We start from the raw sequence: 12,624 nt of genomic DNA on the forward strand, positions 1-12,624 counted from the left end.
TGTGTGACCTCGGCGGCCTGTCCAGCGGGTCACCTCACAAGACAAGTGCGGCCCACCTGCTGCTCCTGTCACCTGCCCAGCTCGGGGGCGCCGTGGGACGGTCCACTGTCCACATTCAGATGCAGGCACGTCTGGGTGTGATGCATTTTCAAAGAAAATTAGAACTGGGAGTGCAGTGAGAGCTGGAGCTCTGTTACAAAAGCCGCGGGACCCTGGCTTCCGTCCAGGGATGACCTCGGCTCAGACCAGGGCCGAGGCCGGCTGGAGGGTGGTGTCTGCGCAAAACACACTCGCGTCCCTTCAGAGACAGCCAGCGCCAACACGAGGAGACCAAGCCGCCCCCGGAGACTGACGTGCAGGTTCAACACCGTGAAAGCCGTGGTTTGCAGGAATGCATGTATTTTAAAACTCCTATAAAAATACTGAGCAGTAGTTTATTTAACTGAGAAAATTATAAGCATTCTGGGCAAAAAGTCAAATCCTGTAGGAACCCTGGGTTGCTTCTCTGAGCCTGTCTTAACCCTCGTTTATTTTCATGTAAAAAGGGGCTAAATATACTTTGCTTAAATGTCTTAAGGTGCTGTTATGTTAAATAAATATTTGTTTGTTTTGTGTTCAGAGCCTGAGACCACAGGCTGCACCTGGGACAAAGCCCGGAGAGTCCCCTCCATCCTGAGGGCCTGGTTCTCGGGCCGAGCGAGGGGTTGGACGGGCGACGTGGGGGCCCCTCTGGAAGCGGGTCCGTCTCTCAGACCCTCCGTGGGGACATGCGGTGGGGATGCGGTGGGGAAGTAGGGACCGGGCCAGGGGCTTAGCAAGTGAGGAGGGACGGGCGAGGCCTGGACTGTCACCCACGCCAGAGACCAAACCCCCAAAGGGAGTGATTTCGGGAGTGAAAGTTACCACGTGGGAGTCACGACAGCAAGAAGAAGGGAAAACTGCCACGTGGACGTCACAGTACAGTCACAGCCTCTGTCCCCGAAGTGAGCACTGGGCCCGCATGAGTCAGGGTGACCAGCTCGTCATTTAAGTGAGGAGGACGTGGGCGTCACGTGTGACGGAGGTCGGCTCGGGGACCACCTGGGCTGCCAGGGAGGTGCCTGCCCACCGGCTCCGGGAGCGTCCCTCGTGGGGAACGCTGTGTGTCTGGGCGGAGTCAACCTTTCTTGTAATTCGGGGCTCGGTCGCAGGAGGTGTACACGAATGTCAGGCCTCACCAAACTGTGCTCTTAAGTCCGTCCTCGTCACTCTGTAATTTATGCCTCAATATAGTTCAGTTAAAAATAAAAGAAGAAATTGGGGCGCCCCCAGCCACTCACAGCAGACATAAGACGGCAAGACCGGAGAAGTCGGCTTCAGATTTCTCATTTGAACGTCAAGTATTAAAGCACTGAAGATTTTCCTAGAAGAGGCTGACTTACAGACACTCTCCACCAGCACAGAAGGTGCGGGCGGAGGGCAGAGGTGGAGCATTTGAGCAGGAGGAGCGCTCGGCAGGTTTGCAGCTCACCTTCATCTCGCAGAATTCGGGGCAGCGTGGGGCACGGCTGTCCCGCAGCGTCCTGGGCTGGCACTCCCGCCGGCGGGATCCCCTCTTCCTCCTCCACTGTGGTGCCCAGCCCTCTGCAGGCAGAAGGTCCCAGACAAGCTTCCTGGCAGGCGGGGGAACCTGGAAAATCGGTGTATCCTCTTCCAGCAAAGACTGACACTACTACGGGCTCCGACTCAGAATTTTCATCCCAGAATCAAGGCCCCTCAGAGTTAAGGCTCCGTGAGGTGGTCGGGCACGTGTGTTTCAGAACCAGGACGGCCTGTCTCCTCTGCTCCCTTGGCACCTTTCGGCTGCATCGTGAGTCACGTACAGGGAAGCGCGTTCTGGTGCCCCTCCTCTGGAGTCGATGGGGGGTGTCACCCTAAGTTCCCCGAGCTCTGCTCCGCGGCGGGTCCTTCAGGGGAGCTGACAGGTCTGACCCAGGGCTTCGGCTCCGCTGGGAGGAACACACCTCGTCACCTCCGCAGGCTGTTCAGCGGATGTGCTGTTTGGGGCTGAAATTAGAATCGTGATCTCTGCTTTCTGTGGGTGACCGTCCCTCAGCCTGGGACCCGCCCCCAGAGGTGAAGCCGCCAGGACTTGAGCTGATGGAGCCGTGACTGCTGGTTCTGGAAGGTCTGTCCTGGCCCGCTTTGCTGGTGTCCCGTCGGGAGGGGAAGCTCAGGCTCCTTCCCGAGATGCTTCCCCCAGACCCCGGGGCTTGCAGAGGCAGAGGGCGGTCAGCGTGGGTCCCGCAGGGATGCAGGAATGGAGCGAGCTGGGAGGTGACCCCTGCCAGGCTCTCCCTCCTCCCCCGTAGCCCTGGACCCGCTGTCAAGAGGACTCCTCTGCCCTGCGGAGACCTGGCGGCCCCCTTCAGCCTCTGGGTTCTACAAAATATTCTTCTAGAGGAAAGTTGCATCAGGTCTGACCTGAAACTCTGGGCTGGGCAGGGGCCCCTGGGGCAGAAGAGCTCTAAGGGAGAGGGAACCGAAAGCTTCCTTTAAAACCTCATAGTCTGATGCTAAAAAGTGCCCAGGGCTTACGAAGCGCAACCTGATTTTATAGAAGAAAAGTTGTTTTTCAGTAGTGGGAAATTGCTTCTTCTGGTATGTTTTAAAGAGTGAACTTAAATGATTTTATAAAATAATCCGTATTATTTTGCTCATTTAAATAATGTTTATTGTGTCCTGGAATCATTGTGACCTCCTCAGTGGTGGTGCTGCAGCAGGATCCCAGTAACTCTGGTGTGGACGCACGCTGTGGGCACAGGTGTGAGTCAGTGAGCGCAGCCCGCCGCGCTCCGCAAACCGCAGGGAGACTGTGCGTAAAGAACCCTTGCACCGTGAACGTGGCGTGGTCACTGCAGCTGACGGTGATGAAGCTGGTGACTGGAGACGGGCCGTGGTGTGTCGTGAATGATGACGAGTCCTCACCTGGGGCAGCCGTGGTGTAGACAGACGGTCGCTCAGTAAGGCCAGTAGGAAGTCCACGCTGAGTACTGGCTCTGAGTCTTCCGTGCTCATGTGTGCGCCAGCAAATCCCGCAGCAGGCGTTAGAACGCAACTGCAGAAAGATGGCAACGGAGGAGCAGTCGTAAAATCTCGCTTAGACATCTGTTGCAATACTTTTGCTTCCGAGCTACAGGCCATGGAATTAATAAATACATTTAAATAAAGAGTGTTGGGGGGGACCCAAATCCAGCCTCCAGGGCTTGAAATCAGGTGGGGGGAGGCCCTCCGAAGGCTGCAGGGGCCCCCTGTGGTGTGTCCACGCTGCTCCTGACTCAGCCTCCGTCCTCACGGGGCCCTGCTCTTCCGCTCTATGGTCTCTGTCTGTTTCCCTCTTGTGAGGATGGCTGCAGTAGCTTTTCGGGGGCACCCAGGTAATCCGGGGTCAATGCCAAGCTCCATATCCTTAATTTAATCACGTGGCCAGGACCGTTTGTCCAAATGAGGTGCCAGGTTCCAGGGATTGGGACCCAATATGTTCATCCTGGGGTGGGGGCGCTGTCCAGCCGGAGGCCGTCCAACACAGACTCGCGGGGAGTCTGGTCTGAGGAGGGCATTCTGGCCATCAGGGCAGTTCCCGGGCCCTGCTGGATTCCCGAGGTGGGAGCTCCGGGGTATTCTCACGCCCGCGCATCCTGAACGGCCTTACTCTTCTCAGAGGAGCACACTGCCAGCACCGCCGCCCCACAGGCCCCTGTTTTCATCCGTGAGACCGTTTCCCGCGTTCCAGGCGCTGGGGGTCGGCACACAGGGCCTGAAGTCTGTGCGGCCTCCCCGGGCGTGAGCCTCTCTGGTGGAGCCCTCGGGGCCAATCGGTTTTGCCGTCTTCCTTAGTGTGTTTGCTGTATGTTGGGGATTCATACCCTGTTCTGCTCTGTTCCTGGACGGAAGGTTCCGGGAAAACCTGCCTTTCTCACTCCTGGCCCGGCTGCTGCGAGGACGCTTCCCTGTGAAGCAGACTCGGTGTCCGGCATCTGGCGAGGTGCAGCCGCCTGGGCCCAGGGCTGTGTCCTCCCTCAGGCCCAGGACCCGGCAGTTTGCTGACTGGGCACCTGTGGGTTGTTCGTCTGGAAATGGGGCTGTTTGTGTGGCTTCATTCACATTTCCACGCACCTTCCTCGCACCTGCAGGCCCTGCTGGGGAGGGACCTGGCTCCCCGTCCCCAGCGGCGTCCCCGCTGCTCACGTCCATCGGGTGGACAGTGGGGTCTTTGCCGTTCGTGCATAAGCCCGGTCGTGTGGCCTGGGCGACATTAGCACGTTGTCTGTGTTTCTGTGTATCACTGTGCGCTGCGTCCTGGCTCCGAGCTCGCTCCAATTTGACCTTCCAGGTCGGGGAGGTGGCTCACGGCCTCCCTGGACCCAGAGCCTTTGTCACGTCCCTGAAATTCCTTCCAGCTGTAGTCTCTCTCCCTCCCCTCCCTTGTGACTCTCCTCTCTATGGGGCAGCGTTTTGTTTTTAAAACTAGAGGAAGAACAGCATTTAAATTCCGGTAGAAGAGGACGTCTTCCTCCCCAGATCTGGGCACACGGCCGCACCCACTCTTGCAGCAGCTGAAACGTGTTTAATGTGCGTCTGGGGGCTGGGGGGCCTGGCCTGCTCTCCACCGACTCTGTGCCTGTCGCTTCCCGTCTGCCTTGCACAGGCCCCGTCCCCACCTCCCTCGCCCGCAGCTGATGAACCAAAGTACGAGAAGCGCTGGCTGGACGCCCGTCGCTGCCCCTGTCCGTGGCCAGGATCGCGCGGTGCGGAGTGGGGGTGGAAGAGCTGAGGTGTGTGTCTGTCGTCCGACATGGAGTCGCTGAGAAACCCTGCAGCCTCACCAGCCGGTGACGCCCCCTTGCCCTCCCCAAAGTGCAGGCCCTCCGTCCAGGCGGGTTCCGCGTGTGCAAAAGCAACAACAATCAGTGATGATGGTAACACGAAGTAAGCACCATAAGAAGTCAGTGATCAGCAGAGAGCTGGTTTGCCGCCGGGAGTAGTTCCGACCGTGGAAAGGTGACTGTCGGGCCTCCGCGGAGGGTCAGTCACTAGAAGGAGAAATGCTGTTTTCAGTTCTAAATGTTAACAGAACTAGACTGGAAATAAGAGGCATTGCTGTCCCAGCTGCAGAGACACCGCTGAAACCCTGTGGTGAGAAGGCCAGACCAGCCCCAGCTCCTGGGCCAGCGACCGATCTCCAAGCCGAGCCCAGGGGGGCCCCTTCCGGCTGCGTCGCTCCGGGGTTTCTCCTGAGAGTGAGCTGGCCGACAGCTCAGCCTGTGTCTGCGTCACCCAGGACGCTCCTTCCAATGGTCTTTTACCAAAACATCTGTTGTTCTGGGTCACCCACGACCTTGGACTTCTCCGAGTTCTGTTGGAAATGGAGTGAGTTCCTTTGGAAGGAAGGCAGGAGCTGTAGACTTTACGCCCTGTTTCCCCGGCCCCCCGACCCCCAGGTAGGATCTCTGAGCCAGGGCTCTGGAGCAGGACTTGGAGACGGGGACACGCGTGGCTGTAAAGGGCCCCTGTGTTCTGACCCAGGCAGCCTCCCCAGGGCGGGACTGACACCTGGCCGGGATGTGTGCTCCCGGAAAGACAGGGCTGTGCGGTCAGGGAGCCTGCTCTGGCGGCCTCGGCCCTGAATGTGCAGGGCTGTTTTATGTCATCTCCGGTTCCTTCCCTTCTGTCACATCCTTCTGTCTGTTTAATGAAACCATGATTAAACCCACATCTGAAAGATTATTAAAGTGTAATTTAGTGCAAATCTTGTTTTTTTTAAGAAAAAAGGTTTGTTTTGTTTTGTTATTTTTTTAACCTTTCAATTATCTCCTTAAGGACATGAATGCAAACTGCATGGATTAGATACATGGTTTCTTTAAAAAAGGAACAGAGGTATAAATGACACTCCTTTATTGTAATAATTACGTTAGTTCAGGCTGCAGTAACAAAGTACCGTAGGTTGGGGCTTAAACAACAGAAACGTATGTTCTCAGAGTTCTGGAGGCGGGATGTGCAGGATCAAAGCTCCGGGGGGTTCAGTGCCTGGTGAGGAGTCTCCTCCTGACTGCCCAGTGGCCGGCTCTGCAGCTCGTCCTCAGGTGGAGACCAGCTCAGGGCCTCATCTCACAGGGACAGCAGTCCTGTCAGATCAGGGCCCCCCTTCCGATCTCGCTCAGGCTTCTCTCCTTGGAGGCCCGTCTGCAGAGACGCTGCACTGGGGTCTGGGGCTTCCACGTGCAGATTCTGGGGGGACGCACGTCAGCCTGTGACAGTAGATGTGTGTGCATTCCCTTGGACAGAAAGGCTGTGCAGGGTAGGAAAGAACTACTGAAAGTTACAGTTACGTTGCTGTTATGAGAACTGTCACGGTAGGTTTGGAGCAGGGCGGTTTTTATAGTGAAAATAAAGGAGAACCAACTTCTTCGAAAGCCCTTTTGTAAATCAGAAGTGTGCATGCGGCCGTAAACGCGCCTCGCGCTGAGTGACGCTGCTGCTTGACCTGCGCCGTCACCCTGTGTCAGGAGCTTCAAATACCGCGATGAACGGTCTTCAAAAAGCTGGGCTCAGGACCCCGTCAGACAGGAACGCCACCATTCCCGCGAGAGCAGGGCGTACTTCCTGTCTGAATTGCCTTCCATATTTTCAGTAAATAGGAACAGCTATTGGTGACGGATGTCAGGGCCTTGAGCTTGCTTTCAGTAAACCTACCTGAGGTCCTGACACGGGCTGGCTGAGCACTGGGTTTGCCGTGGTGACTGCGGATGGGGTCACCTCCGCCCCCTCCGGTCGCCCCTCCTGGATCCGAGGGGCCCCCTCCAGCGTCTCCGCTCTTCCCGCAGGTCCGGCGCGTTCAAGGTGCTGGCCCCAGACGGGGGCAGCACGGGGCTCCTGCAGTGTCACACAGCCCAGGACAGCGCCGACTGGCTCAGGGCCGTGTCAGCAAACATCAGCCACCTGACGCTGCAGAATGTGAGTGCGGACCTCCCATCGTGTCCACAAAAATAATTAAGACTTTTTTGTTACTTGCGGTTGAGCCTAACACATTGGTAATAACATTAAACAGAAGAACATGTCGAATCTCTCTGACTAAAAAAAGTTAAACAACTGAGTCATTGCAAAGCTGTAATGACTGATGTAAGAGCAGAGGCTCAACCAAGCGTCCGGATTCTTCGCGCTGGTCGCTCCCCTCCCGCCTGCACAGAAACATTTGCGCGCAGGTGCCTTTATGTGCGTTTTACCCAAGCGCGTCGGTGTGATGTGGCGTTTTTATTTGGGGAACCTAATCGGGTTCAAGATGTCATTTCCCAAAACACTGAGGAAATTTACAAAGAGGCCCAGCTACCAAGAATACTCCTGGTTCACTGCAGGTACCCAGGAAGGAAGAGTGCTCTGTCTCCTTGGGAGAACCATCTTATGATCAAAGTCAGCACGAAGTTAAAACATAAAATAGCTGGCAGGTTGAGATGTGGCGGGAGGCGAGCATCCGTGCAGCATTAAGGTCCCCGAGGTGATTCCTGGCGTCCGCAGTGCGGGGCTCATGGGAGGACCAGCGCTCGGCCAGAGGTGGCCGGGGACGGTTTGCTGGTTCTCATTCCCGGCCAGTGCCGTGCCCCGCGGGCCACGCTGGCAGCCCAGAGCTGGCTCCGTCCCCGGGCCACTGTGGAGGAGGGGCCTGGTGTCCTTGGACGCCCTCTGGCCAGCCAGTCACGGCCCCAGCAGCAGCCCACCGCCCCCTCTTCTCACGTGCCGCCACCTTCCGGGGGCTGCTGGAGCAGTTTCAGACCCTGTGAGGTTTCTATTCCACAGACCATGGGGCTCTCCGTTGCACTGGAGGTACCCGCTCCTCTCTAGGACCTCAGTTCTCCTACCTGACATTTTGACTTCCAAAGGTATCCGGGTGGACGGGAGGAAAGGAACACCCAGGTGGTGGTGGACGGACACTTGCAGAATGCGCGTGACCACGAGAGCCCTTCAGGCCGATGGTTCCCGCACAGAGCAGCTCGTAGGCAGAGCGGGGGGAGGAGACACGAGTGCTCTAGAGCCAGAACTGCGGGCTCAGAGCCACTTCCCAGCTGCGTAGTTGTGGCCGTGCTGTAAATCCGGGGGAGTGAGGTCCACCATGCAGGATGGCTGGGGGACCCAGGAAGGAGCGGTGTGAGATGTGGGAACCGTAACGACCCTGATCACCTAGGGCAGCGACCACGTCCCCGGACCCTCAGGTGCTGAGCTCTGAGCAGCAGCTGCCCCACTGCCTCACTTCACAAAATGCTGATGCCAGAAACAGAGCAGACCGAGTGCTCGTCTTGGGTTTTCTGTGATGAGAGCCGCTACCATGCATTTGTGTCTGCTCTTGTTTTTTGGGGAAAAAGCTTCCTAAAAGACACTTGTTTCCAAGGGCACTTCATGCAGCTGATTAACTTCAGCTGTCAACTCGACAGGGTGGGAAATTACGGCTTTAATACACATGTCACAATGACTCCTTGCTCCCCTCTCTCTGCAGGTGAGAATGGTGAATACGGGCTGTTCTCCTGGTGACCAGGTAGGACTGCGTTTGTGTGGATCGTGCAAGTCTCCAACAGCAGCCTCTTTCTGTTTCTGAAGCTGGATTCGGACACGTGGATAGGAAAGCCCCAGCACACGTCAGACCCAAGTCAGGGCCGCGCCCTCAGTGCCCCCGCGTAAAACTGCCGTTGTGCTGGGAGTGGCGCCGGGAGCCGCTCCGCCCTGAGAGCCGGATCTCGGTGCTGTGGGCAGCCGCGTTCTGTAGGGGGCCGTGGTCACAAGGTAACTGGGTGTGATCGTTTAAGCTTAGAGGGGATCGATGGCGGAGACACGCCCGTGTAATTCGGAATGTTTTTCATTGAAGTGTAGTCAGTTACAGCGCGTAGGTTCTGGATTCGTGTCGTTTTCTCAGATGGCGCCCTCATTTGGGAAGTTTTGCTCTGGGGAGGCCTTTGACGCCACAGATCCTGTTGCTGGGGAAGAGCGCCCCCCCCCCACGCAGACCGGTGTGTTCACTTTGGGGGGCCCCTACCTCGACCCATGTTCCCTGCCTCATGAGGAACCCTCAGTTCTTCCTTCTGAGAGCAGAGGCCAGCCCTGAACACGCCCGACTTCCTGGCTCGAGGGGTGCGTGCTGACTAGGGGTGCAAGTCCTCAGCTGTGTCAGGGGAGCGAGCTTTGAAGTCCCTGTGTTACTCCCTGTTTCCTTTCTGATAAAGTCAAAGCCAAAGCTGCAGGCGTGAACCTTTAAAACTTCATAGCCCATTAGCTTTCTGGTTCTAATTCCCTAGGTTTGAGGAAGCACCATTGCAGCCTCAAGTTAAGAAAACCAAAGAATCGTTCAGTTTGCGTTAAATAGTGTGTATAAATACTCTAAATAGTGCTTAGTGATAAAATTTGATTCAAAGTGGAAGACATTCAGGAAAGTGTCTGCCAATCAAACGTTTACTGAAAAAGACAGGAAATTAGAGCCATGTTTTAAATTAAACCCTTCTAGTCGGCGTCTTTAAATTAGAAAAGAAACACTAGGCAAACTTCCTCTACCTTGTATTCCTTTTATGTTTCTCTGAACTTGTGAACAGCTGTGTCTGTGTACATGGGGCAGCGAGGGAGGGGGGCTGTTTGATGTAACGTCCCTCAAACGTCCTCAGACAACAGAGGACTCGTCTTCGTGCTCACACACAAACACACTTTCCTTGCTACACCTTGTGTTCCTAAGACAGACGCTTCTCTTGGACTTTCCACTGGGGACACACCTCCCCGTGGTTCACACGTCATGTGTCTTCTCTGGATTTATTTCCCAAAGCTGACGGACGGGAGAACAGACCAGGTCAGTGCCTTTGCCCCCGACAACAGCTTGCCATTTGAGGTCAGGGTTCTGTCGGCACAATCAGTAGCGGCACGATGTCCCTTGAGCCTTTTTCTGCTGAGTCAGAGGCTCTTCCCGCACCATGGGGAGCGCCCGCGGCCAGAGCCCCTTCCTCCCGGCTTCTCTAGGGTCCTTGCTGGGGAGTCGCCCTCCCCTGGGACTTTCCAAACACATCGCTCACGCTCAGTAGTCTGGAACCAGTCAAGTCTGCACCCATGAGCACCCCTTGTGCTGAGAAGGCGCCCTGCTGACGTGTGGACCTCCCGGGACTTGGACCTCATGGGTTTGAGGACCCCTGGGGTTCATGGCTGTACTTGAGTCACCTGGCAGGTTGGGAAGGGCACCGGCCTGGAAGTCAAGATGGGTTTTGTTTTGCTTAAAAATGAGCCCCAGGAGAGAGCCCTGAACGGAGTCTGAGGACCTGACTCCCAGCACAGAGAACATTAAGTGAATTATGGTTCAAAACCCTCCGAGGCCATGGAATAATTTTGCTTTGGTTTTATCTTAGTGAAATTTATCACCTCCTGTTAACCATGTTCGTGTGATGCCAGTCTGGGTGGCTTTATATGAATAAAACCTGGATTCTGGTCCCACGCGATCCCTTCTCTGGTGGTGCCGTTTGAGCAAATTAACACTTGATTCCTGGTTTCTTATCTAGAAAATAAGAAAGCTGTCATGGGTAATCTAAAGTCATTTTTTTCAACCTTAAAATTTCTGTGTAACTTTGAATTTACTCAAGGGCTTGAATTAGTTTTTTTGGAAGGAAATATTACAGAGGAGCCTCACTGTGTAGGATTAAGAAAGAACCAACTCCTGCCAGGCTTTCAGGAGACTGTTTCCCATTTTCTCTAAACACTAAACATTTTGTTTGCATTATAGGAGGTTAGTTTTATGGTGTTGCATCCTGTTTTTCAAAAAAGGATTCTTTTTCTCACTTTGAACAATTAACTGCTGATTTTGGTGTGTAGCAAGAATAATATTTGAATAAATATGAAAAAATAAAGATGCTTGACAGCCACTGAGACTGGCAAACAAAAGCAAAAGCGAACAGAGTTGGGAGGACAATGCAGAGGCCTGGGGTGTAGAGTGTTAGGCTCTGGCGTCTGGTGCGTAACGTGACTGTAATTCGTCATCCAAGCTGGGGCACTTCTTTCTGGGGTGAAGAACAACCTGACAGTAACGCTGAGACCACAGGAGCAGGTTTAGAATTGTCCCAGGAAAACCAGGACACGTGTTTACCCTACGAAAATAGCAAGAACCTATTTTCCAAAATGAATTTCTTCTTGAAAACCTGAATTAAAGGGAGACATGGCTCCTTAATCACCAAATGTAAAAGAAGCCTAAATAACTCGCGTTGTTTAGCTTTTCCTGTGAAAAGGAACAGACCAGTTGTACAGTCATTATCTTGTAGATGCTAAACGAATTATTTTGACTCATTCAGGTGAAACAAAGAAAAAGGACTTTTCTATAGAAATGAATCAGAAAAGATAAATGAAATTACGCTCTTTTATTTTAATGGTTAGATCCCGTTGATTTAATATAGTCAGGTATGTGTTCATTAAATTATAATATACACTTCTTGGATTATGTAATAAGCCATAAAAGATAAAATCAGCTTCCCTTGAAATTGTGAGCTGCGTATACCTAAAAAAGGCTGGTAAAGCTGCCAGTGTTCCCAGTAATAGCTAAGCGGTAACGTATTTCTTTGCTAATTAATCTAGGCAGACTTCAGTTACATACGGAATTTCATCAACTTCACATCCAATGTTTAGACGTTTCAGATTATTAACAATCTGTGCGTCGACCCCTTGGCCAGGAAAGGAGCCCCCAGTTGGCTCCTCAGCGTCTAACTCCTGTCGAGGGCTGTGCCCAGCGCTGTGTCAACCAGACCTGGGAGGGGAAACAGCAAACCCAACGCCGGCCCGGCCCCAGGAGGGAGGCGGCCTGACTAGGGTTGGGGGCAGTGGGGAGACCTGCTCTGGGCGATGTGGTTCTGGGGTCCCAGCTGGCGCCCGGGTCTCCTGAGAAAGAGTGACTCTCAGGCTGAGCTGGAATCGACGGTACCTCTGTCCCTGAAGGGCTCTCACGGGGACAACACAGGCTGCGCTGTGCTAGAGAGCCCGGCTTCCCGCTTCAGCTAGGACTCATGTTCTCAGCTCGTCGCTCAGCCGGACCGTCTGTGATGCAACTCTGTGTACCTGTCTGTCTGTCTGTCAGCATCTCTCTGTCTGCCATTAATCTACACTTTTATGTCTGTGGGGGTTACAGCCATCTTAAGTTCCCACAAGTCAGATCCCAGTGCGTCATTCTTCCCTCGTGGCGTCTGAACTGCAGTGCGTGACCAAGTAGTTCATGAAGAGAAAGAGGACGGGGAGACGTGGCAGCACTGGAATGCGAGATTTTAAAAATGAAGGGAGATCCCAGCAGAGTTTTCCCCATTGCAGACAAAAGAATTAATGTGTCCCCGCCCCCGCCCCCGCCCCCCCAGGACCCCAGGCTGCAGGCCCTGCCTGCCGGGGTTCTCAGCGGGGGGGGGGGCCTGTCTGGGGGCCCAGGGCCTCGCACGGCGCTGCTGGGGGCCTGCAGGGGCTGCTTGCTTCCCTGCCGCTTACTTTTCTCCTGGACCATGATGATTCTGTGTCCCCACCAGCTGCACCGACGCAGAGGCAGGAGGAGGAGCTCGGTGCGGTTCCTGGTGACAGATGGAGCATCAAAGCACAGGTTTGAGC

The 12,624-nt window shown here is 54.8% G+C and overlaps 1 protein-coding gene across 1 annotated transcript in view; it reads left to right on the plus strand.

Annotated features, from left to right (window-relative positions):
• Window positions 1–12,624, plus strand: part of SNTG2 (syntrophin gamma 2) — a 121,957-nt gene that overhangs the window by 68,021 nt on the left and 41,312 nt on the right. The window contains 4 exon segments of the mRNA XM_032497939.1: window positions 4,688–4,751; window positions 4,754–4,814; window positions 6,864–6,993; window positions 8,525–8,563. Coding sequence (XP_032353830.1) covers window positions 4,688–4,751; window positions 4,754–4,814; window positions 6,864–6,993; window positions 8,525–8,563 — 294 coding nt within the window.

The sequence above is a fragment of the Camelus ferus genome, chromosome 15 (assembly GCF_009834535.1).
Source record: "Camelus ferus isolate YT-003-E chromosome 15, BCGSAC_Cfer_1.0, whole genome shotgun sequence".
Classification (NCBI taxonomy): Eukaryota; Metazoa; Chordata; class Mammalia; order Artiodactyla; family Camelidae; genus Camelus; species Camelus ferus.